This window comes from Carassius gibelio, chromosome A17 (assembly GCF_023724105.1).
Source record: "Carassius gibelio isolate Cgi1373 ecotype wild population from Czech Republic chromosome A17, carGib1.2-hapl.c, whole genome shotgun sequence".
NCBI lineage: Eukaryota > Metazoa > Chordata > Actinopteri > Cypriniformes > Cyprinidae > Carassius > Carassius gibelio.
The window spans coordinates 16,518,794-16,546,777 of record NC_068387.1 but is presented as its reverse complement, the minus strand read 5'-3'; the positions used below and the strand labels follow the sequence as shown (position 1 = coordinate 16,546,777).

Below are 27,984 nucleotides of genomic sequence, written 5' to 3'. Positions count from 1 at the left end.
ATCATGAGCATCTGACTGAAAAAAAAAACTGTTGTCATCATATAGGCTATACAGTAGGATTGAGTTGTGCTGACTGACAAGAAGAGTGAGTTTCCATGAAGATTTCATTTCGAACATTTTGGATTTTGAAAATCATGTTGACTTTTGCCGCTTATCTAAAGTGGAAGTTTTTTTAAAACATTCATTTCTTATTCATTATTTCAGAGTGTTTATTGATTTTTATTTTATTTTAACTTTGTGTATTTTATTTATTTTAGTTTACGTCAAGGTGTACGCCATGCCTCCGAGCTTTCTCTTTTTTTTTTTTTTTTATGTTTGTTATTTATTTGGTTCCACAGCTGATTTCATAAAACAGTAAAAAAAAAAAAATTCTTAACCATGCAATTTGATGAGATTATGACAAAACATACAGTAATACCACCATTTGTAGTTGCTAGAAGCTAGTGTTCCATTCTGAATTTAGCCATGTTTACATGCATACCCACATACCTTTATTAGCTGCACATTTTCAATTAATATGTACAGCCATTTACAAGATAAATCATGTGGCCTCAGCACAGTAAGGATGCAGAGTCAGGAGTTTCCATTACTGCTGTGGAGAGGCAGATCTAAGGGCTGCAATTGTCGCTGCAATATATTGAGGTTCGAGAAAATACATTTTCTCTTTAGTGTGCTTTTCCCACGGTTCATTCTCGAGTTTTTACTTGTATAACTAATATTGCACGTCAGCAACTAAAAAAGACAAAACTGGACTTTAATTTGAATTGGAGAAATATGGGCCTGGCTGAAATATTTTCAGCATTTTCTAAATCCTTTTGATCACCTCTTTGCACTGAAATAATCTAAATGAATTGCCATCAATTAGCAATATTTAAATTTTTTTTACACATATTTTTACTAAATAATTTAATATATATAATATATTATATGTGTATTATATGAAAAATGATTTCATATTTTTGAGTTACAAATAATGACAAAACAAAAATAAGAAAAATATATCACTAGCAAATCATCGTAAATATATTGTGAATTTGGAGCCTCTCAAGAAAGAGGAAAGAGAAGTGAAAAAGATGATAGTGAAAAAGAATTGGATTATTCTAAAAACATAAAAGGACAGAGATACAGGATGACAGTTGCCAAGCTGGAGGCCACAACCTCTTTGAATCCAAACAGTCATCAAAACCTGCACTTCGTCCAAGTGGCAGCAGAGATGTTTTGGAGGCTGGTGGCGAGGATACGGCCTGCGTGGATCAGAGTTAAACAGCTGGAAGAAATCTATTACTTCAGAAACACAGAAAACACACAGACATAACACTGCATCTTAGTGTACTTCAGTCTGATAGGATGGCAAAGAAAACAATCTGGCAATGAGAAAAATTGACTTCAGCAAGTTTGTGACCTTTACGTTAGTCTGAATTGATCATTGAGTTGGTTACTTAAAAAATACAGGATTATTAACTGACACACATAGTCAGCAGTAGCAGTAAAAACTTTTAGGTTCTGGTGATCATCAGCATAGGCTGCCATATTTGATAGTTTTCGTGCATTTACAATATGTGATAACTTTTATCCTGTAAATTATGCATAAATCAAATTCAAGTGATTTTTTTTATATGCCCTAACGTTGAAAGTCTGGGGTTGGTTGATTATTTGTATGTGTTTGAAAAAATGTATCTTATGCAGATGAGCTGAAAAACACTAAAACAGTAATGATGTGAAATATAACTACAATTTATAATAGCTGTTTGCTATTTCAATAAATTTTAACATTTAATTTAGTCCTGTGATAGCAAAGCTGAACTTACAGCAGCTATTACTCCACTCTTCAGTGTCACATGATCCTTCAGAAATTTGATATCCTGATATTCTGTTATAGAAACATTTCTTATCAGTAATAAATGCTGCTTATAAAATGTTTGTAAAAAAACGTGATTATTTTTATAATTCTTTTATGAATAGAAAGTTCTAAAGAACTGCATTAATTTGAAATAGAACACGTTTTGTGACATCATGAATGTCTGTACTGTAAGTAGACAAATAATGCATCTTTCTGAATATTAATTACTTGTATTTTTGTACAAACACTGATGTAGACAACAGCAGGAACATATTTTTCTTACATTTTAGGATTTAACTATTAGGAAAGTTGTTAAATAATCACCGGGTCGCGTTACAGTTCAGTGTTTGCATTTCTCATGTTTACGGATCAGAAACAGAATCACTAAGTGGTCTTGAATTGAATATGTTAACGTGACATTTTATTATGGAATCAGACTGACGTTATTATGATATTGACAGCCCTGAGTTTCATTTCACCACTGGCTCAGGATAATACAGTGGGTATAGATTAGAATCACCCCCTTTAAAATAATCACATTTTGTTGCTTTCAGTCTGAAATGAAGATGGACACAATTTTTGTATTATTCAGCTGTATTTACTCAGTACAACTTATAACATCCAAGTGAAAGATAAAATACCAACATGTCCCAAAAAACAAAAAACAACAAAAAAACTGAGTTGGAAAAATCCCCACTGTATATTGTAACCCACCCAGCTTCATTTTATGAGGTAAGAGCACAGACTTTTCCCTATTTATTTAGTAATATCAATTGAAATTATACAGAGCCACTGACATTATTATTTTCACATCACACACCACAATCCAATTAGAATGGCAGACAGACTCCTTTTGATCCCGCATTCTTGACCACTCTCTTGTATACAGTGTTCATGAATTTGACCCGTTGGCACTACAGTCGCATTAGAAGTGCAGTGCTGTTAAATGTACATGATTACATCCTGTATTGCTTCTTGATGATCCACAGAGAGCAATCAGAAAGGAAATTAGACTTGCTACATGAGAATTAAATATTTAAATGAACTTGTTACTGCTCCGCAGTGTCGTTACTTAATGTTCTCTGATGGAAATTGTTTTCCTTTGTTTACAATACCGTGATCAAACACAGTATGAGAGAGACACATCAGCTAATGTCTGTATATGAAATGTTTATTCACTTCAGTGAGCATCATGTTTGAAATCGATTCACAAGAGTCTGACTAGATTTCATAGAGGCTTATGCTTGAGCGATTTTAGAATATTAAGAGGAAAATAGAATCATTTACTGAGAAAGAAGGCTTGTGTGATGCCATGGCCATGTGTGTGTGTGTGTGTGTTTGTGTGCGAGAGAAAGAACTAAATTAAAGTCATAGAGTCATATTTTTTCATCTTTTTTTATTTATGAGCTCTTGAAGTGTCTCCTCACTGCTTTTTTGTTGTGTTGGCAGAATTCTTGCCCGCTGTGTTGCTGAGTGTCTATACTTTAAACAAGGTTTTTATCCTGACCCTGCTCCAAAACTGGTTCACACTCTCTGTGCGTGTGATCCTCAGGGCCATTTATTGAATTTATTGGCAGGAAAACAAGTTGGCACTCAAGGCTTGACACTAACTTTTTCCTGATATGATTTTTTGTTTTTTGTCTTGCATGCAAAAACCCTGCAAATATAGCAACATTTCGATAAAAAATTTTAAACAGTTAATTGTAAAATAAACAGTAAAATTGTCTTTTTTATTCGATTGGCAACATTGTATGCTTGTACGCTTGTTGTGTATTTGTGCTCTGATTGGGATTTTTCAGACTATTTTTGCAGGTTACATCAGTAGATGGTGACAAGTGACTGTATTCATCATTCACTGATTCAACTGATTTGTCAGTAGTGAAAAGGTCTTTTTATTTATGAATGAGTTATTGAATCAGTCATTGAACGTTCGAAAGAACATTGAATATCTTCACTCAGGAAAGAAACGTGACAGTTTTCATGAGTGAGTCACTGAATCATTGACTCAACAGATTTGTGCTAAATGACTGATTCATTAAGGAACGTTAAGAAGCTGACGCATGTAGCTTGGAGACGAGCTGAGTAGGCTAACTGCAAATGTTTCAATAATGATTTCTTCAACAGCATTCATATTGAAGCAGGTAATGATGTAAGTGCTGGTTAAATTAATAAATAATTAAACATGCATAACAGGACATTTTAATCCATTTATGTTAATTTCTGATATTAATACCAAATATATTTTCATGTTTAATATTTTCTGCATAAATACATACATAAGGAATATATATTTTGTGATGGATCAGTTACTATCATTGCACAGATATTCCCATCTAAACGATTTCAGTATGCCCAAAAAAGACAATAAGCATTGCACATAACAAATGAAGTTTTCCATGCACATATTTTAAAAATGAACCCTGTTCAACTCGGGGGACAAATCGGTGCAAGTGCATGTTTACATAAAAACAATGAAAAAGCAGTTGGAATGCAAGAACTTCTATTTAAACAGCCCCTTACTCATGTGGTGTTAAAAGTTATATTCAACATAATTAAACCACACAGGCTGTCAAATGTCCAGTCTTCCGCAGTGGACAGTAGGCAGTAATGGACATTAGTATCTTGTCATAACCTGGTGACTCCCCCGTGATGAGGATCAAACCTGGCATTCTCATTAGTCACCATGCAGACAATAATAAGGAGGCAGAGAGTGGTCTGTTGTCTGTCCTGTCCTCACTCTGTCCTCGCATGATATCTGAGCAGGTCCCGTCAGTCTGTTCCTGCCCCACAGCTATCTGTAATGGCATTACGTGCTAATGCACAGTCCCTCTGTGGGGAGATACATCAACTCACATGGAATTGGGCAACATAGATTTTTAATTTCAAAAATCCATTTACATTGATTAGAGGGGAGATGGACAGGATGTCTGCCAAAGACATCTAGAGACTAAAATCAAGATCTGGAATACATCTGACCATAAACACATGTGCTTGTAGGCTGAGATTTGTCTTATGGAACAGCTTTTACAGCAGACCTTGACTTTTACTAATCTATTTAAGAGGTTTATATTCTGTATAGTGCTTTGTCTGTAGCCTCTGGGAGATCTGTCAATCTCTGCACTCCTGTTGAGCTGTGGTACTGATACAAGTAGAATCAAGCAGACAATGAGCAAACACTTGAATAATAGATGTCATTAAAAGATTTGTTAGAATCATTAAAGTACATACGTTCACAAAATCAGTAGATGTGATAAAATAGGTATTATAAAGAATGCTGTATATGAAACATAACATTGTTGATTACAAGCAGCTGAAAATACTTCTGCTATCATCAAAATTTGTATGTGATGAGAAAGTGTGATTGCTTGTTTTTTCTGTTTTGAAATGATTTGCAAACAAATTTGCCTGTATGCTTGAATGTCACAGTTTGAGTGTGTAAGGTCGGAGAGAGACAGAGATACATGTTTGAATATCAGTTTTATAACAATGCGCATACAGCCATGGGAAGTCATGGCCTAATGGTTAGAGAGTCGGACTCGCATTTGAAAGGTTGTGAGTTTGTGTCTCGGCTGGCAGGAATTGTAGGTGGGGGGAGTGCATGTACAGTTCACTCTCCACCTTCAAATACCACGACTTAGGTGCCCTTAAGCGAGGCATTGAACCCCCAACTGCTCCCCGGTTGTGTGTTCACAGTGTGTGTGTGTGTGTGTGTTCACTGGTCTGTGTGTGTGCACTTTGGATGGGTTAAATGCAGAGCACAAAATTCTGAGTATGGGCCACCATACTTGGTTGTATATCATATTGTTATACTGTAGGTTCACCTGTGTTCTTATTTTATTAATTCCCTACAGTTTAGAGTCACAGTTTCCATGCATTGCACATGAGAATGAAAATGAAAAGATAGGAATATCTCTAGAATATGGATGTGATTCCAGGAGCAGTATAGAGAGTGTTCACAGATCATTAAAGGTCGGAGCATGTCTGAGTAGAAGCAAAGTCACCTCTGTAAAATGTCACTGAAAGTCTCTCTTGCTATATGTAATTAAGCTGCTCTGATCTCTTGTTTTGATTACATTTTTTTTTTATTCATTTGAATTGACAACACATTTGCATTTATGATCTTTATAGGACTGGCTTGATACATGTACAGCTTAGATCCATACCTTTGCTTACAGAACTGTGCTAAAGAGCCGCACAATGTTGTCAGGTGCTGAAAATTGCATAATATTATCAGGCTAATTTACATTTGTGGTACCTGTACTTTTTTGTACCAATATTCCACACAACCAAACCAACGTTTAAACCTTCAAATGCCAAAATATGTTACATATACTGTATATGTACAATAAAACCGATAAAAATTCATCTAAAATATATTTTATGTTTTTGGTCATTTTTTTATATTTCAAAATATGTATTTAAAAAAGTGCCGATATTATGTCACTTGCAATAGTCTGAGCATCTGACCACCCACACTCTGTTCACTGACGCTACACACAAAATGATAAAATCTGTCATCATTTTTGAATTCATCAAGGCATATTTATATTGAACCAGACATAATGCTAAAATGCCACATATAAAGCTGAGAAAGTTAAATTTGGCTTCAAAAGCAAGAAGAAGTAAAACTTGCTGAAATCCTGTGACAGGTTAAAAATGAGTAAGTACATGCTTCTGCTAGTTGTATTCATGTTGGCTGAGTTCTTACAGCAGTCTGGGATGCCAGTGGCATGTCCATGCGACATCAGCCATACTTTTCTTTCACTCACTTCAAGCTATCTCTATTTCCTTGAGATCTGATTTAGTTTTTTGCCCACCGGTACTCCATTGCCATGGAAACTGATGATAGCTGAAGGCCACCCACATGTAGCTCATACACCAAGGGATTATCATTTGTGTTGTTAGGGATGCCCTCATGAAACTTCTTCACTCTGACTGAGATCTGAATCTGTAGCTGCGTTTACATGGACCTTACTAATCTGAGCGTAATAGGACTAGAAGTACAATCAGAATAAAAAAAAGTCATATGCAAACATGTCAGTCGGATTGAATTGGCCAGATCCGACTAAAATTTAGATCGAATTGTAAGGAGTGGTTCATTCCTTCTGTATTCCGAGCGAGAGGACATGTAAACACTCAGACTGAAACACTTTCAGATTGAAAACCGAAATTGGAAACTAGTAGAATGTAGAACTAGTGCAGGGCTTAAAGTTCTCTGGCACCGTGCCGGATTTCTGGCATGCAGAGTTTGGCTACAGAAAATAAATAGTCCTAAATAAAAAAAAAATTTTTTTTTAAATCTTGTTGATTGATATCACTTTTGAGTCAATAGAATGAGAGGAGCACAGCTTTCACTCTCCACCAAACTAACATTACTAGACAATTTTATAAACATGAGACGCACATAATAGTATCCAACTTTGGCGTCGCAGCCATGATGAATGGAGAAGCGCAACAAAAAACTGTAAGGTGCAATGGTCAAAGATGTCCATCTAGCGCATATTTACATAAAACAATGTGACAGCCACAACAAATTTGCAAGGATTTTTGAAAAGGTCCTGTTCACACATTGATCTATTAATGGTAACTTACAGGTAATTTACCAGTTACTGTAAGTGTGAAAGGGGCTAAACTCTTCCTCTGCATATGCTGTGAATTTGAATTAATGTTCTAGATTTGTTACGTAAATCATTTACAAATCTTTGCCAACACAGGAGAATTCATCAACCTATGTCTAAATATGCCATGTATTGTACATCGCAATTTCAAAATAAAGGTTTCAGCATTTGGCCAAATATTAAAATTAAGTGGATTTAAACATTGTTTAATCACGCTGAAAAGTGAAACATCACCAGGCCGTGTTTTCACCCTCTGTAGGTATTTATTTTACATAATGTACTTAAATTGGTAATGTTCATATTATGTATAAGTAAATTACATTATGAATTGTATTTTTATAAAAAAAATGTATTTAACAAAAAAGGGACAGTGTACATTAATCAACATTATTGAATGTAAATGTATCCATCGGTAGTCCCTTTGCCAGATGTTATTAGGCCAAGATAACCACAACAAATAACAAAAAATTACCAAAATAGAAAACACAATAACAACGAAATTCAACCTAAATTGAAATAACAAATGATACAATCCGATAAAAAAAAAGAGAAAAAAGTATTAAAACAATTAAAATAAAGTGCAGCTTATTAACATATATGCAACGTTAATGTTCACATTGTTGGTTATGAAGAAGCCATCTCTTAAAATGATGCTTAAATTAGTAAAATTGTGTACATTCTCTGATTAACTGTGGTATTGAATTCCACTGATGTGATTCTCTGAATGGAAAAAACAGCTTGACCAAACAAGGTTCTTCTATGTGGAATATTTACTCTGTAACTAGAGGAGGAGAAGCTAAACCATGCATAATCTTATGAACTAAACAAACATTTATAAACTTGATGTGATTAAACGTGATGTTTTCCCAGCTAAGCAGGTTATATGTATTTAACCTGATAACTGTCACTCACGTTTTTGAAGATAGACTTGAATGTGCATGATACAAACCAAAATTTTTATATTTCATGACTGAAAACATTTTGTAACATGATTTTGATGTGCCATTTACATGGTAATGCAATGTCTGATTTTAAAATGGGTTTTAAAGGATGAATTTTGAGATTTTATGTTTTCAAGTGATATATAACTTCTGATGATTTCTAAAATGTGATAGAGAAAAAGGCAACGAGGAAGTCTTATTTTTAAACAAAGGTCAAACTCCTTTTGTAATGTAGATTTCTGAGGGTGCACTCTTGTTATAAATTGATCTATTACTTTTCCTACATAATTTTTAACAAAAAATATTGGTATAATATATATTTGGGAGTCTTAGACCTTTCCAACGATATATAGTTTGTCAAGATTAGATTCAATTTGATTGTAATATAGTATAGTCAACGTAGCCGTCCCGAATACGGTTAATGTTTATAATGGTAAACATGAATAATGTTTTTTTTAGCTAAAATTGTAATTGCTTGTTTGTACAATAATTCCAGTGGTTTTAGAACTATTGCATGTGTATTAGACCAACTTGTCGGATAATAATTAACATGAGAAAGAATCATAGAATGAAAATACCTTTTTAGCCTCATTTATAGAATTTTTAACAGTGTTTTTCAATACAGTCATGTCATTCCTTGGTTTTGATATTTATTTGAGCAAATTTTTATTGCCTCATCATTAGTTTATATATAAATAGTCATACTAAAGCCTTATTTATTTAACTTAGGTCTGTTTGTTACATAAAAATATCAGATTACTCAGTGTCAAAATAATCAGTAGATTACTTGATTACCAAAATAATCATTAGTTACAAACCTAAATTAGTTAAAATATTTCTAAATACAAATGCATTGTTTTACTTTTTTTACTTAAAAGACTAATATTTTGTCATTTGAAAATATTAAAAACAGTATCATCACGTTCTAGTGAATCTAGTATCTGTGTTTTGTCTCATCTTGTGAGCTAAGTGTATTTTCACACCTATAGTGTCAATAAGCAGTGATATAGCTCTTAATTTTTCCAAGTGTATGATGCAGCTTTCATTCTTCATGTCAACCATATATTCATGAAAAAAACAAACAAACAAAAAAACTGTTTGAATAAAGAAAGCAATAACTTTGCCATAGTATCCTTTCAAATGTTGAAGTTGTCACAGTCATTGTATGCTTTGCACTTTTTTTTAAAAGTAAGCAGCACTGCACAACTGTTCATGTGCTGGTCATCGCCTAATTAAAATCCGAAGTAGATAGCTTGTGACATCAACCCGATCACTTTATTTAGCATTCATTTAAACACTACTATCGGATTCATCAATAAAAATGAATTAATTCTGATGGAACCAAATATTGTCCAGATAAACGCACCTTGTGCTCTGAAAGAAGCATTGTATTAGATCACTGCAACTAATGATTCTCTATACATATAGACCATGTTGGCATGGTTAATACTGGAGATGTAATCCTTAGCAAATTAATATCGTTTTTATACTGTACATTATAATGTTGTTATACCTACATTCAAGTAAAGTCAAGTTAGCTTTATAGAGATTGTTTCCAAAGAGTATTAAACAGGAAAATAACCAAATCAAAGATACAAACTTAAATATGTGGTAAATCAAAATTCTGCTGTAAAGCAGCTGTGGCAAGAAAATATTGTCAGTATTTAACTCCAGTCAGTTCATCGCTGGTACAGTTCAGCTGTGTAAAGTTCGTTCATTATGAAACGTTTAATTTAGCTATACATATATATATATATATATATATATATATATATATATATATATATATATATATATATATATATATATAGTTTTTTTTTGTTAAAGTAGTGTAGAATTTAATAGCAACCATTTATTGGTCATTGTTTATAACCTATTGTTTATAAACATTTTCTTCTCATGTTGCATTTTTCACTCTATAATACATCAGATATTGAAAACGTTCTCTAATACCATCAGAGACCTTTCCTGTGGTGCTGTCTAATGGTATTTAACCAGATTTGGCCAATACTAGCCAGATAGCTGTTTTTTCTCAGCGCTACTCCTGTAATTGAATCTCTCCAACTCTCTACTCTGCTGAGACATTTCTGTCCCACATGGAGAGATGAAGATTACAGATGCATCTCAGACATCGATCTCTCCGCCCCTCCATTGCTGCTTGACATGCCTGCATGAGGGGATTGAGGTTTGTTTTTGAGGCCAACTGAAGGTGATGTGTTGTAGAGAGACAGTTGACGCTATCTCGGTCCTAAGAGACATGCAGCTTCAAGGATCCTTCTGAGAAACTCACCCCTGGAACTTTTATTAGATTTATGCTCTATCGAACAAGAATGAACATTAATTTTAGGTGGAATTATAATGAGACGTGACACCATAGTGCGCCTGTAAATATACATAAAATGGAAATTGCATATAGATTAAAAATAACTATTACAAAGTTATTATAGTTACATTTTTTAAGTAAATATATATTATATTTCTAAATTATTATGTTGTGTTATATGTTGTGTTGTGTTATGCTATGTTCAGTGATGGGGAAGGTTACTTTTAAAAGTAATGCAGTTCAATATTGTGTTACTCTCTAAAAAAGTAACTAATTACGTTACTTAGTTACTTTTCATGAAAAGTAATGCATTACAGTACTTTTGTGTTACTTTCACGTTACTTTTTAATTATGAGCAGGGCTTGATTGTTTTTTAATATAAGAGGTTTTATTTATAGCAAATGTAAAAGCCCTATAAAAGGAAAAGGAAATTCACGCCTGTATAGTAGAACGCAGGAGAAGAAAGTTCAATACTCTTCAGCAATAAAAAAACAATGAAGCGCAATTGTTAGTTTATCTAAAGTCATTTTTGCTTATTAGTATGGTTGAACTGGATCATCAGAGGTCAACAACAAAGACACTGCATCATTTGCATCATTTTCTGAGTTTGCATTTCACTGTTTTAATTCGTTTTGATGAATACTACTAAATCTGTTTTTTGCAAGTGGGATGAATTAATGCACATTCACATTTAGTCTAGAACTACATCATGTTGACACAGTACACACCACACATCTGTACTTCTGATTTCTCCCAGTATGGGGACAGGAGATTTAACAGTTAGTAAATGGGAAATGGGAGTTACTTTTTTGAAAAGTATCTCAGATATTTTCCTGTGAATTAAAAAGTTATGTGTTACTTAGTTACTTGAAAAAAGTAATCTGATTACAAAACTCACATTACTTGTAATGCGTTACCCCAACACTGGTTATGGTATGTTATGTTATGTTATTTTATGTTATGTTGTTTTATGTTTTCTTATGTTCTCTTATGCTACGTTATGCTTTTGCTCTAGTTTTGAATGTGACCCCAAATTTCCTGCACAAGCACATATTTACCAATTACTCCAAATGTTTAGTTTCCCCTCCAGGGTTTTCTGCTGCTATTTTCAAAGTCTGGATCAGGACAGTTCTGAGATCCCCAATGCAATCAGTTTTGCAGTGCCACTGACACTAATGTCACACAGGGGGCACCATCCAAATGATGTTTGCTGTCCACAAAGAGCAATGCCTGATGGGACATGTTTTAAGTGTTGATGGCAGATTAACTTTCCTTGAGTATAGCGGTCAGCATTAAAAATCTGTTTGGTCAAAAGCACTGGTAGTAACTTGAGGCAGTGATTTTTGATATAGCCTTATTTGGATACACTTTTTTATTTTTGTCTACAGTTTATTTAATTTTTTTTAAAGGTACACTGTAATTTTTTTCTCTTGTAAAAGTTTTTTCAAAGAAATTATTATTTATATTATATTATTATATTATTATTATTTTAGATAGAGTGGGTCGGATCACATTACCTGTTGAATACTATTCGTTGTATGTTGTAAGCCTGCTGTTATTGATTACTTTTGCTCATGGGATAAATTTGTCATTGCTGACTGCAAGTAGCATATTCTTTAGTGTTTTGACATGTGAGTCAATCTTGTTTACCAAGGAGAAAAAAGAGGGCGGAAGAATAATCCCAGTTAATTACTGTGTAAAATGACTGATGGTCATACACATTTTTATGACATAAGGACGTTATTGAAACCCATAATCGGTTAATTTTTGGCAACTGTTATGTTTTTCTGTTGCTGACAAACACCAGTTGACAGAATTTGGGGGAAATACCAGATCAGCTTCGTTGTTTAGCTCGGATAGTGCTTTTGGAGTCTCTTAGTAGACTTGAACATTGTGACATATATGACTCTGTTTTTTATTCTGATGGATATATGTTTGATGTTGTATAGACATTGGTACAGTATTGTTGGCTGTCTTAACTGATTTTTAATGGTGAATAGGAACCCTGTGCTTTTCTGGAGCCCAATGGGGATCACACAGGATCCCGTTAGATATTCAGATACAGAGAGCCAATTACTCTAATAAGTTCTGGCTGCAGAACACACTCAGAGTTCTGCTCATACAGGGCCTCCATCAACAGTTCTGCAACAATGCTTTCAGCTCCACAGGCAATGCTCAAAATTCAGAACTCCTAATAACTATAGCTAATAATAACTTTGTCTGTGTGTGTGTGTGCATGTGCATGTGTGTGTGCGCGTGTTTGCTACCATTCAAAAGTTTGCGGTCAGTAACATTTTTTAAAAAGAAATGTAGAACTTTATTCAAAAATAACACATTAAAGTGACAGTAAAGGCTGTCAAGGAACATTGTCTGTTTTAAATAAATGCTATTCCTTTAAACTTTCTATTAATCTATTCATTCAAGAATCCTGAAAAAATGTATATCTCTTTCCACAGAAATTATTACTGTTTTCAACATTGATGATAAGAAGTGTTTCAGCATATTGCATTGCTTTCTGAAAGATCGGCAAGCTAGAGTAAAATTGAGCTTTGTTATCACAAAAATAAATGATATTTTAAAGCATATTAAAATAGAAATAGATTTTAAATTGTAATCATTTTTCAGAATATTACTGTGTTTTTATTGTATTTTCGATCAAATGAAACAAGAATTACTTTATACATTGTTATTTTAAGGTGCCTTGTTGTACCTTGCTGGCATCTTTTTATGACAGATTGTTGAGATATTGCTTATATTGGTACTTTAAATGTAGAAGAGTTTTGGAAATCATCAGGACATGTGGAAACTGTTGGATAGGTTTATTTGAGCGATGATGTCCAACAGTCTGCACTCACCCACACAGACAGACTTTGCCCATGCTCCACTTCTTCTCGTCTTGGAATACACATTTCGGTTTTTTTTTTCAGTGTCTCCTGAGGGACATACAGGCTATGCTTCTCAACAATTGGGTGCCCACAGAATAAATTTCCACCAGTCATTTCTAAAGATACAGTTATTTCAAACTGTCCCAGAGACAAGGGAAAGGGAACTGTGGTAGGTGTCTATACATATACAAGAGGTTCTTAAAAACACATATACATTACTATGGCTTTGTGGTTAAAGATAAATCAAGGATTGTATACTGTAGGTTCAGACTCTATAAGAGGAGATTCATGAAACATTGATAATATCACCAAAGTGCCTCCGAGCAAGGCAGTTAACCCTGGGTTGGTCTAGAGAGATCTGCCCTGTATTACAAATGGACTAAGTCACTTGGATAAAATGAAAAATATTTCTCGTTGCTCAGAAAGGTCACTGCTCTTTATCTGCTCTCGCTCTTGTTTCTCTCCATCTTTTCTAGCCCGATAGTCTCCTCTCGTGTTCCATATCCCACTCATATGGTTTGAGAGCTAGAGCCTCAATAATCGGTAGTTCATTTAAAAATGATTTTCATTAACAAACATAACTAGGAATGCGCAATATATCAGTGAGGTTTTTGGACTTCTATTGGTATTGTTTGATATTGGATATGAACTGTCATGCATATTTCCTCTATTTTTTTACATTTAGATTATATTTACTTTAACACTTTAATCACTTCAAGTTAATCTTTAAAAAAATATATAATTTAATAACACTGTTGAGACTCAACTTTAGCAAATCTCAGAATAAAATAATAATAATGTGATGCCTAAATTCACTTTCAGGCATTTAACACGACTGATTTCCATTCATTTTTTCGTGTTTATTATTTTTGTCTTTCAATATCAGACATTTAATCGGTTTTCAGCAATAACATTCAGCTCATCAGTTTCGACCAGACTTTTAATATTACATACCTATATGTATCTGCATCTCTTTATAAAACGTTCTTTCTCACTGAATGCACATTTTTCTAGTTATCTCAATGCTTAGACTCATAAACATTAGTTAACTCTCTCTTGGGAGAGAATGAAGAACTATCTTTGAATGAAGTCGTTTTGGACTTGCTTATTTATTTTTTTTCTTTTTCTTTCTTTGCTTTTTTTTTTACTATTTGTTGGCCCTTAAAAACAATGAAATTGGTCAAATTAATCTGTGTTTGTTCCAAGACATTTCACAGCCCTCTGAAATGAACTTAAATGCTTTTAAATTTAGCACTTGTGAGTTTATCTGTGTTTTCCTCCTTTGCCTGACCTCTGCATTTTGCTTTCAGCATTTTGCTGTCAGCCAGATTATCAAAGACTAAGTGTGCTGAGCACAGAAAATATCCAACGGTAAAAACAGACTAGGGCCTTCTAAGTGTGTGTGTTTATACATGTAAGGCTTTATTTTGGGTGTGTGTGTGTGCATTGTCTGACCCAAAGGCCCCTTAGAGTGTTTGTCCCCTGTGGGACCTGAACCGCAAAACACAGGCCGACTATGAGAGATAAAGTCATCAGCATGAACACACGCAGTCAATAATAAGGCCATATATTGTACACAGTATATTTAGGTGCAGCCGATGCAATCATATGCCTTTGATAATGGAAGATGAAGCCATGTATTATTGTCTGTATGAAATCATCTGTTTTCTGTCTGTGCTATCAGGGCTTCACAGATACAGAGCTCACCGTTTATGAGAATCTATGTATGATAAGAGAGCTGCGATGAGCAGGTGAGGTGTAGAGAGTCTGTCTCTCACTGCTGTCTCTCTCTCTGTGTTTCCTGTCGCTCTTCCTCTAAAAAGCCACAAAAAAAAAAAAAAAAAAAACAAGGCAAAAGGTGTTTTCAGTGACTTCACACAAACCAGTATCAATTTAAGTTTTAGCATCCAGTGTTCAGATTCACTCAGCATAAAATATGACAGGACAGACATAATTAAGTATTAAATTGTGTTAATTTGACTGTGGGGGGAGTCATGCTTTATGTATTTGCTGATAATTCAAGTGCACTACCAGTACACAACCAGTAGTCAGTACTAGATGCTTCTGTAGTGCTAGATCCTTATATGCATTACTTATCCCAAGTTATGAATGATAATACATATATATATATATATATATATAAAAAATCAAAGGTTAAATTCATGATTTTCATAGATACTTATTTACATTCATTTTATAGCTTTTAAATATGTGAAATGGATTTCTAGTAATTAATTTGAATTAAAAAATTGCATTTAACACAATGTTGCATCCTGTAGGACTTTTGTAAGTGGATGGATTGATAGATATATTGAATATTTGGGGTTGGTAAATTTAAAAAAAAAATGTTTTTACTGTCATGATTCTGCCTTCATGTCCTGACTTTTCTCTAGTCTTGAGGCAGGATAATGACAGACCCGTGTTTTGTGTACAAGCACATGGCCTTGTCTTTGGGCCATGTGCTTGTGTTGTCTTGTCCCCTTGCCCTGCCCCCTTGTTATCCTAGTCTTGTCGTGATTGCCTTATCTGTGCCACCTGTTGTGTCTTAATTAGTTCCCCTATTTAGATCCCCTAGTGTGCTCTGTCTTTCGTCGGTTCATTATTCCACATATGTGATTGTTTACCATATCGTGAGTGTCTGTTTACCATATCGTGAGTGTCTATATGTTTCTGTATCCTAGAAGAAGATGTTGTGAGTCCTGTGTCTGTGTATCTGAAGTTAGTGTTTTTGTGTTAAGAATCTTTGTTTATCGTGTTGACCAAGTCTTGTTAAATCGTTTAGTCTCAGCCCAAGTCGTTGTTTTCCCCCTCGTGGGTTTTGTTTTCCCCTTTTGTATTCAATAAATCCTGTGTTTGGTACTTCCTGTCTGCATCTGAGTTCATCCCAACCCCTCCACATAACATTTACTTATCAATTATGCATTTATTTAAGAAAAAGATTGTAATTATGGGAAATTTTATTACATTTTGAAACATTCAAATTCTATTAATAATATATTTGAAAATGTAGTTCATTCATGAGATGACAAAGCTGAATTTTCAGCAGACATTAATCCGGTTTTCAGCATCACACGATACTTCAGAAATCATTCTAATATGCAGATTTGGTGTTCAAGAAATATTTGTTATTATTATAAATGTTGAAAACAGTTGTGTTGCTTAATATTTTTGGAAACCATGACACATTTTTTCAGGATTCTTTGATGAATGGAAAATATTTCTTCACTGTCACTTCTGGTGAATTTAATGCATCCTTGCTTAATAAATCACCCCCCCCCCCCCACCCCTTCAAAAAATCGTACTGAACCCAAACTTCTGAACAGTGGGATAGATAGATTTGAAGGGTGAATATAATTAGATAGGAAGTGAGGTCATCGGGTTCCCAGTTGGCCTTGGTGTTAAAAATGCAAATGAAGGTGAAAACTTTAATCAGCCTGGTAGAAGCCAGCAGATGTTTTGTAATTACTAAAGTCAGCAAATGACATCTAAATTCAACCTGAACCAGATAGGCACACTGTCAGAAAAGATTCAGATGTGTGATGCTGCCTCATTATAGTGACTCTCACTCTCTGAGAGGATGTTCACTGAGTCTCATCAGCCTTTTCCTTTTATTTGGCCTTTATTCAAACGGATAACTAATGACAGAGTGCACAGGAAAATTGTGTGTCTGTATTGAGTTTAATGTGTGGGGGCGTCTAGAGTCGTGGTCACTCAAGCATGTCAATTATTAACTGAACCACACTAAATTTATAATACAGGGTCTTCACCTTTTGTCAAGCTTTTCAATGATCCCCATGGCTAAAGCTTTAGAGAAGGGATCCTGTTGCATATTGTGTGTAATTGAGTGTTGCATTTTAAGCCCAGTCTAGTACCATATTAATGTATTAACATACTTTGTTTTGATGCTTATGGTAAAGCCATTAAAATGGTTGTTAGTGATAAAAAGAGTCATATACTTATACCAGTTTTCTTAATACATTTTTATGTGGGAGGGACAATGAAATGTTTGACTGAACTTTATCTTGTTATTGTATTTAAAGGAATAATTAATCCATCCAAAAATGAAAATTTGCTAAAGATGTACGCATCCCCTGCCATCTAAGATGTAGATGAGTTTGTTTCTTCAACAGAACAGATTTGGACAAGTGTAGTTTCACATCACTTGCTCTCCAATGGATCCATGCAGTGAATGGGTGCCGTCACAATGAGAGTCCAAACAACTGATAAAAACATCACAATAATCCACAAGTAATCCACATGACTCCAATTCATCAGTTAACCTTTTGTGAAGTGAAAAGTAGTGTTGTAGTCAAGGACATCTGACCCGAGACCAAGAAAAAAAACGAAACCAAAAAAGAGACCAAGACCAAGCCAGTACTGCTCAAATTCATCTTAAAGATCCACATTTACTGCCAGTAAAAATCTAATATTTAATAAATAAATACAGTTATAATAATAAGAAACTGAATTGGTACAACTACAAATGCATAAATAATGTTGAGAGTAATGTTTTAAAAATACTATTTTGATATTGAATGTTTGTATAAAAGCAATATAAATTTTTTATAAACTTGCTCTTTTGCTCTTGTGATATTGCTTATGTTATAATAAAAATCCAGATCTCATAAAAGTAATTTTTTGCAACATCTTGACTTTTGTGGGTATTTGTATAAATGTTTTTGACATTTTTGACATATTTACTCGTTAATTTCTGACCAGACATAACAGTATAATTTATTGATTCACAGCCAGGGGCCGGGGTCCCACTAGGATGCCTCAACAGATTTCCAAGGAGTCCTCAAGATAACTTGAAGTTATTTAAAATAATACCAAACAAGCATTAAAATGTACTGAAACAACTTAAATATTTTGTGTGGGTGGAGGGGGGCCTTCAAACATTGTTTTTGTGTTGACAAAATGAGGGACTTGAGGTCAAAAATGTTGAGATCCACTGGTATAAATCAAATTAATTTAACATTTAATATTAAATTTAATATTGTTATTGTCTTGTTAAGACAAGACCGAGTACAAATGTGGGCAAGACCAAGATCTTCAAAATATTTTCTTAAGACCAAGATCGGTTTTGTGTACTACAACAATAGTGAAAAGTGTGTTTGCATTTTTATTTACTTTTGTGTTTGTAGGGGTCGTGGAAACCAAAAAAAAACGTATCTTCTCTTATTAAAAGTTGTACAAAAATTGTTATTGAAGTTGAGTGAAAGTGGATATTGCTCTCATCTTAAGCACCCATAAAAATACAGCTAAACTGCTTTTGTATCGCACACAATGTTATGACAGTTTCCTCTGCAGGAACCACAACATACCAGATAAAACAAGTACATTTGCTTTAAAGAGTGTGTGCAACTCTGAAGTTTGTTGTGTGTGTGTTTTAATAAATAATGAATTAAAGTTTCATTTTAATAAGAAGCGTCATAAGGTTGCTCCAAAGTGCTTGGTAAATCATCAGTTCTGTGTTATGGTGGTTGTTTTTATCCTTTGGGAGCCTTAATGAAAAGGTTGCTGGATCTAGAAATCTAAATTTACACAGATAAATTCAGTATGGTTTACTGAGAGTCCTTTGCCTTTGCACAGCTTAGATAAAGCAGAGTTTGTACTCTGGTGTTAAATGCTGGAGAGTCTCTTTGCATTTGTGGATTTGGTGTTCATTTGTTTTTTTGTTTTTTTAATGATTGGTTTAGGGTGTAAATTCTCTTTGTTGTGATTGTTTTAGTGTCGTTCTGAGGTTAAGGTCAATTGTGTTGTCTTGATATTTGTGTCAGTAAACAGGCAGTAAAACAGACAAGGCACTTAATCTAACAAGATTTCACATTACATCCAGGTACAAATATAAACTCTATTATAGTGTGTGTGTTTACTTTTCCCTGTTTGCTGATGTGCACCCTTGTTTGTTAGTATGTGTGTTGTTTGCTTGTTTACCTTTATTTGTGCGTCTGTATTTAAGTATGCACATGAATCCAGCAGGCACACAAACAGATGATGTTGGCATGAATATCCTTTGACCTTTTGATCTCTTTTCTCTTCACAACTGCAGAAGCAATGAATTAGTTTTTTTGCTCAAGGTCTCAAGGTTTGGCTTATAAGCATGGTGTCGATCAACAATGACTACACCTTCTTATTTTCTCCATTCATGTCCGTAAAAAAGTAGCCGATATATATATATATATATATATATATATATATATATATATATATATAAACATTGATATGATGATAATAACAATAACTATACATTTTCAGTAACTGTTCTAATTCAAAGGAAGTCCACATCACAACTGTAACAATATTGACAAAGAGAAACTATATAATTAGAATCACTTTCTCAACAGTTTTGCAATCAGAAGCCCAATTTGAATTCACCTGGCCGAGAAATTGCATTTAAAGCATTAGGCCACATAAATGCAGCCTAAGTTTATAATAGACAGTTGATGTCCATTAGAGTAGAAAATATAGTTGTCACGGTGGTGAATTAGTCATTTGGGTTTTGATGTCATGGCTATAGCACACTACAGTATATTGTAATCGAATTATGTTCAACAGAGTTATTTGAATTGGTGGTTGTGGAAAAAGCCTGAAAATTAAGGAGCTGTCCGTGGTCCTGAAAAGGTCTAGCAGAATATAATACCTTTTATATAGCTTTAATTTTTATTTTCAGCAATATAAATAGTTTTCTTACATGATTTGGATGTGTTTACAATTTAAGTGGTGAATTTTCATGTCAATTACTATTGGGAATTAGACCATGACCTTATAGTAAGGTTTAGAGTCAACTTGTACGTGTGAATTGGTGGCATTCCAAGCTGTGGCATAGTGACATGATTATCAGCATTCATTAATATTATGATACAGTAAATACCTCAGCAGCTGAGATAGGGAGTGTTTGCAAATTTTTTTTTACTTTTTGGGTTGAAACTAATATTCTATATGGTACAATAGGTGCCTTTTGTGAAGCTGTAAATCATCCCTCTTTTGGGTTCTGAATTTACTATCATCATGCCTTTAATACTTTATGAATTTATGGCATTTCTGCAAAGATCTTAAACTGTTTCTGACACAGCTGAAGACACATTAAGTACCAGTTACTGTGGCAACTGTAAATTGTGAGTCTGTTTTTGAATGTTAAGGCTGGTTCACACGGCAGGATAATTGGGCCGATTTTAGCCCCGATTCACCCCTTCCGACAATCTTAGGATGCTCCGATTATCGTAAAATAATCTGATCAAATATTCCTGCCGTGTGTGGTGTGTTAAGACTGTTCTCCTCTGCTCGGAAGAATGTCGGGACCGCTCCGATCTCATATCGGGGATATCCAACATGTTGGATTAATTTGGCCCGATTTCTTCTCGTGTGTGGTGTCCCCCGAGGACAAACAATCACGCAGCCTGTGGACTGTGGCGTGTATCCAATCAGAAAGTGAGGTGACGAGGCGGTGATCAAAAATCAAAACAGCGGGCGTATATAATATAACAAATATAACAAATACAAATAAAGTCGATGGGCATAATTATATCCACAACTGCAGTTCACCAGAGTACATGGAAACGAATATATGAACGTTTATTTCAACGGTTATTAATCTGTGTAGTACGTAACAACATTTCTATGAGATAAAACAACAACTTTCCTCCATATCATGATGTAGCAAGTATAGTCCATGCTCGTGTTGTCTCCACCTCTTTGACCATCGCCTTTTCTTGTTTTTCTTATGTTTTTTTTTTCCGTTAAAAACACAGCACAAACTATGGCCACTCCATCCTCTTCGTCCGCCATGATTGTTTACTCTGAAGTCACGTTTGGTCTCGAGGGATTTTGCGAGATTTCCCGTCTTACCTGGGAATGCTCGGGAGACAAATCGGTTCGTGTGTGATGTGTTGATATTGCCGTGTGGCTGCACACCACACACTGAACGCCCAAAACTGTTAGACCCGTGATTTTTTATCGCCGTGTGTGGGGTCTCTCTGGTTTGGAAAGTCGGCCGACAATTTTAAAATTGTCCCGTGTGAACCAGGCCTTACATAAACAGGCTCCTCCTGAAGGATTTCATATAGCACGCTAGTCTGTGTTTTTTCTGCCTAGTTCTGTGTTCAGACACTTTCAGGCCAGCTTCATTGTACTGACCCACCAGCTGCAGGTTTAACGTCATGATTTATGAAACACATTTTACCTCCCAGATTCTGCAGCGATATTAAGAAATGCAATGCTACACAGGACTTTACAAAGACACATTTAAAATGTTTGTGCATTTTTATTCAGCAATTGATGTAAAAGCAATTAAAAATATTTTATGCATTAATCTCATAAATTGCATATATCAGTATATTATAAGTCACTCATTTTGCCACAAATCAGCAACTTTAAGTGAAAATGAATGACATGAAGTTGCTTTGTCACTGCAAATCGCTGTCAGTTGGAACACTCCTTAAGTAATATTTATAAATGGTGTTTTCAACTTTTCTATCATCTTTCTATTCCATAATAAATCCATCTTTATGACAAATATTTGTCTTTAGACTGCAGGAATAAGCATGGTTTACCACGCTGAGAAGAACCAGGCACAGATAATAGCCCTCATCACTGCATTGCTAATGCACTCCTTTACGATAAGGAACTCACTAGGCTTATCGGACTCCAGGAATCTCTCTCTCTTTCTCTCTCTCTGTCCTTACTCTGTAAAAGTGAGTTTATAAAATGAAGAGAGATTGTTAGAGAGAAAAGAAAAGGACTGCTGTGGCAATCACTTTTTAGTGGGGTGATTAATTGGAGGAATAATTGTCAAGTTGGAACAACGTAGAATATTGTGGGAATGAAGCATGTTGGAGGGACAAAAGTGCGATATCTCCTGCTTTCATTTTTTTTACACACAATTATGCTGCCTTCTGAGTCTTGTTTTATGCTTATTCTAAGACAGCATTCCTGAATGCATTGTATTCAGAATATTATATAATTTCATATATATATATATATATATATATATATATATATATATATATATATATATATATACATATATATATAGCAGTTCCATCAGGTCTCACTGCCACCTTTCTCTGGTGTTAATGTGGTGGATGGATCGTTTGTCTTCACTAGCACTGCTGTAGCGACAGAGTCAGCAAAATAAAGCCTCTACCTGCTGCCCCCTGCAGAGAGCCAAGAAAAGCAGTGGAGATGTGAAGGCACCTGTAGCTGATTGCAATCATGCTGTTAGTATGCGGGTTGCTGCAGTGAGCCTTATTTATTCAGCAGCAATGTTCCAGGGTATGAATGCTGAAATCATAAAATGAGGTGACAGGATGTGCTTCAGGCTGTAGAGGAGTGCCATAACACTCAAACAAATCTCTAGAGCCTTAGATGACCTCCTTTGAATTCGTACTAAGACCAAAGGCCCTCTCCATCCACCACAGGAGGGAGACCATCAGAAAACAGTAAACCCCAGTAAATATTGTTTTTAAATATGCAGCATCCAATTACACTGAAATTTATGCTATAGAAAAAATTTATTTGTAAGGTTCAGAATTGAGAACTAGTTCTCATCAACCAACAAATATGCCGTGCCAACAGTGTAGTCAGATTCATATACAAATGATTCTTATGAGCTGGTTCTTTTTTAATGAATTGATCAAAACAACTCCAGAATGTGTCCGTGACTAAATTGGTTCACTCACTGAATTAGTCAGAACTATTACTGAATACACTAGCTCTGGTCATATACTGTATGACTTCACATAAACTGTTATACCATTAAGTTGTTCTTAAAGTGTGTCTGCGTTTTGTTGTAATAGATGGTAATTAGACTTTAGAGCATATTATTATTTCTGATGGATCATGTGACACCAAAGGCTGGAGTATATTATAAATTACTTTATTCATTATTATTGTTCAAATGCTATACATTATACATATACAGTATATATATTATTTTTGTAATTTTCTCTAATATGTTTGAGAATTCAGGCTGGAAGATGTAATAGCCTCAAACATGGCATATGTCGTCAGCAGCTGGATTGATATAGTGTACGTTTCTCTGCTCCCTGCAGTGAATTATAGGTCTGCTTCTCTCAAGGTGATTTTCTTGTGGCTGATTTAGTCCACTGGGTTTTGAAGATCTCAGTTGACTAGGTTTAGAAATGCTCCGTTGTCTTTTTTAAAACCAAAGTGTAAAAGATAATGCTTTTAATTTCAGTCTGCAATCTGTGCTTTTCCTCTGTTGTTGTCTCCAGATATTTCACTGCTGTTGTGTTGGATTTCGATGAAGGAGAAATAACCAATGACAGGTTGTTGTAAGACTTTTACATCTCCAATGAGAACAGTACCATTCTGGTCCTTTCAGTTTCATCCATCCTCTCAGATTTAGAAATGTAACATTGTGGTTTATTGCAGTGCCTTCTGGGAATTAAGGACACAATCGCATCTCTTCGATTTTTCTGATGAACAACCCTGATTCCATGAAGGTTCCTTGCTTTTAACCTTTGAATGAACGTAATCTAATGCCTGTATTGGCCAGTGTTTACAGATGGTGATCAGAGTTGGACCATTTGTTCAGGATGTGCTTTAATGTGATTCTGTCTTGTTCAGCCTTTCACAAAGTTGAATTTTAATGAAGTGCCTTTTTGTGATTTTCTATCACTCTAGAATATTCTTTTACATGCTCAGAATAAACGAACTTGACATTCTCCTTCAGGTCTTCTTCAATCAAGATGGACTTGGGGATCATTATGGTGTGTGCTGACCTGAGCTAAAGATCTCCTTATGGGTCAGTACTCTACTGTTTGTGCTCTAATTAAACACAAGGGAGGGTTTGAATTGGTTTCTTTCCAAATTCAAACCAAGATGTTTTTGCTTATGTCTTCAGTCCAGTTATTTGCTACCAGCGTGAATCAGATAAATGTGTTTTATTCTTTTCTGGCCCCTCTGTGTTTTTTCAGAAATACACTATGGTTCAAAACTCATTCATTTGATCAAAAGTACAGTAAAACAGTAGTATTGTGAAACATTGTTACACTTTCAAATAAATGTGCTATATTTTAAGATGTAGTTTATTGCTGTGATAGCAAGGCTAATGTTCAGCAGCCATTACTCAAGATTTGCTGATTTGGTGCTCGGTATGAATATGATATGAATATGATTTCTTAATGTCAATGTTGAAAACAGTTGTACTGCTAAATTTTTATGTGGAATTATAGACGTCTTTTTCTGTCACTGCTTAATAAAAGTATTAGTTAAAAAACTGACTTACTGACTTTTCGACAGTAGTGAATTCTTGCCTTTCCATTAATTTTTCACACAGATGAAAATGCATTGTCAGTCATTTTTAATTTGGCAGCTGTCTTATATACTGATACCTTACAGCTACATACAAAAGTTTTCAGCTACTAAAATTATCTATTTATAATAAGCTTAATATAATTAAGTTATATTAAGTTAACAGAAGTTATTGGCCATGACAAGAGAAAAATAAAGACAGAAAATAATCTTCAGTCTGACTATGTCTAGTAATGTGTTTTGTGCCTCGTGGTTTGACTTTGGTATTGGTGCCATGTTTGGCTTGTTTTAGTATGTAGTCAAATTCAAGTCATCAGAGGTCTGTGCCAGCATGTAACACAAAAAAATTGAAAATTTCCAGGTTTAAATGGCCTATTCTTTAACAGCTTTAATTCCTACATAGATGAAATACTATAGGAGTTTAAATGCTCTAAATAGTCATATTTTTGGAATGTTAATATACTGTATTCCAAACTATGTGTTTTCACTTGAATACCTTTGAGATTAAAAAAGAATGGGTTTAAACAAGGCCTCACTTTTGACACTGAAAAACTCACTAAAACTAACATGTTTATTTTTCTCTCTCCAACAATTGAAAAATGACCTTTTTGTTAATATGAATTACCCTGTACTTTCACCAGTGAAAATTCACATTAATCACCAGTGTGAAATGACATATGATCCAGCAGCATGAAATAGTTATGTCAGAAAGGGCAAACAGTTGGATGTGAAAAAACAGCATCTTTGAGCTCTGATGAAGATAGTGACAGGCTGCCCATATGTGGCTGTGATGAAAGATCACAGTGAATGTGGTTTTTAATCTTTGAGCAATGTCTCTCAAGGACAACTGCTGAAGCACCTCGAAGTGCTCCCTCTCTCTCTGGGGCCGGCTTTGACGGATGGCCCAGCGATTCCGAGATGATAGGCTATTATTTTACTTTGCATTGGATAAATGGCAAGGCTTGCAACTCTGTCCTCGTAATGCCTGGTATGATCAGATGGGGAGGATCGGCAGAGGGCTGTGGGATGTGCTTTTGTCCAGACAACATGATTTTGTTCCATTCACGAATTGAAGCATCGTGTTTTCCATGACTGTGCAGCTGAGAGGCTGCCGCATGATCGTTTGAATTCACAAAAAACACAGTGATTTTGTAATCAGCTTGTTTGAATCATGGCAGACTGTTTTTCAAACATCTCTATTAACACTGCCTACACACCCATGGGGAAAATGCCCCAAAGTCTAGTTTGCAGAAAGACTGAACGAGGTCTAAACTGATGCAGAATGCCAAAGTAAAAATGAATCAAACTCACTAATTCTCTCCGCTCTCTTTTCCTCTCTTTGTCTTTCATAGATCAGCTAGATTCATGGTCTCCGCCGCCATACTTCGATGAAGACAGCTACCTCCCCCTTCCCAGGAATATGAAAGGTTTATCAAGCGGTCGTCCTCAGCTCACCTTCACATCAGGTCATATCTGTGGGCTGCCAGACTGCGATCAGTCCCTTGACCACTTGCAGCATGTCGGCCCTGATTCCCGCACTCCCTACTTGCTCAGTCCGACGGAGAGCTACCCTCTGGATCCACACCGCTGCTCGCCCCGCAGCTCCATCCACTCGGAGTGCATGGTGATTCCAGTTTCTATGGCATCTGACTATGTTTCCAGCAGCACCTTTCCCAGAATGCACTACAGTTCACACCACGACGGCTCGAGAGACGAAGGCTCCACTCCTCACGGCGGCGGCGGAGGCGGGGGCGGTGGCGGCGGCAGCGGCAGCGGAGGTGGCAGTGGAGGGATCGGAGGTGGCGGTGGGGGCAGTGGGTCTGGGAAGATGAATCGTATTCCTGCGAACCTCCTGGACCAGTTCGAGAAGCAGTTGCCGATTCATAGAGATGGTTTTCACACGCTGCAGTACCAGCGCACGTCCGCAACCACCACAAGCAACGAGCAGCGCAACGAGAGTCCCGGGCGTATCCGCCACCTGGTGCACTCCGTCCAGAAGCTCTTCACCAAATCCCACTCACTCGAGGGATCGTCCAAAATGAACGGCACCAAGGGAGACTCTCGCTCAGACAGCGGACACCACCACCACCATCACGGCCATCACCATGGGAACCACAAACACAGCAAACGGAGTAAGAGCAAGGAACGCAAGTCAGACTCCAAGCAACGCTCAGGGATAGCAGGCTGGTGGAGTTCTGATGACAACCTGGACAGTGACAGCACCTACCGGACTCCCAGCATCATGAGCCGCCACCACGGAGATCATATCACTCACTGTTACCCGGACACAGGCCATGGCCACTTTGGTGACCTTTCACTCAAGACCTCCAAGAGCAACAACGATGTGAAATGTTCGGCATGCGATAGCATCTCTATGGCCCCTGAGGGCAAATTTATGAAGCGCAGCTCCTGGTCGACGCTGACTGTCAGCCAGGCTAAAGAAGCCTACCGCAAATCTTCCCTCAACCTGGAGAAACCAACCATGCCTCAAGATCTGAAGTCCTCCATGAGGCCTTGTAATTATTTGCAGGTGAGATCTCATTCATGAAGATGTGACTGCTGAAGATGTTGTGCTGTAAGACAGTGGTTTTCAACCAGGGGGCCTCAGCAGCCTTAAGGGACGTCAAGATTAATTCTTGAATGTTTGTGTACGTGAGGGGCGTAAATATTAAGTCATGCTATTCATTTTCAAAACAAAACTCTGTGTGGCTGCTTTCTGATCCATGGCTTATTGGTGCCTGTAGATTGTTATTTAGGATCCAGAGGGTTCCCAAAAGAGTCGAAAGTAATAGTCCACTGAAAGGGTTGTTACAAAGGCGGGGATATGTTGTTTACGCTGGTGAAGAATATAGCTTGATTGAAATATGTGTGTTGTTGTTGTTGTGAGGTGCTAATGTGCTAAATTGAGAGGCAGATTTATTGGTTCTGCCTCTACGACTAGACTAGTTTGTTCCTGTTGTTTATGTACGGAATTATTGCAAACAATGAGTCATATTGATTAGCACTGATCTTTCTGTGATACCGTATGATTTTCCAAATGCATCACATTTCATCGGGATGCATTATTCATGGTACTGTTAGCCCACTGCATAATAGCTTA

At 35.7% G+C, this 27,984-nt stretch overlaps 1 protein-coding gene across 4 annotated transcripts in view; it reads left to right on the top strand.

The window, feature by feature from the left end:
• Window positions 1-27,984, top strand: part of LOC128031360 (disks large-associated protein 2-like) — a 99,789-nt gene that overhangs the window by 29,955 nt on the left and 41,850 nt on the right. For all 4 annotated transcript variants that reach the window (XM_052619574.1, XM_052619572.1, XM_052619573.1 and 1 more), the window contains exons 3-4: window positions 24,304-24,375; window positions 26,237-27,414. In XM_052619574.1, the coding sequence (XP_052475534.1) occupies window positions 24,372-24,375; window positions 26,237-27,414 (1,182 nt within the window). In that variant the 5' untranslated portion in view covers window positions 24,304-24,371. The remainder of the gene's footprint in view (window positions 1-24,303; window positions 24,376-26,236; window positions 27,415-27,984) is intronic.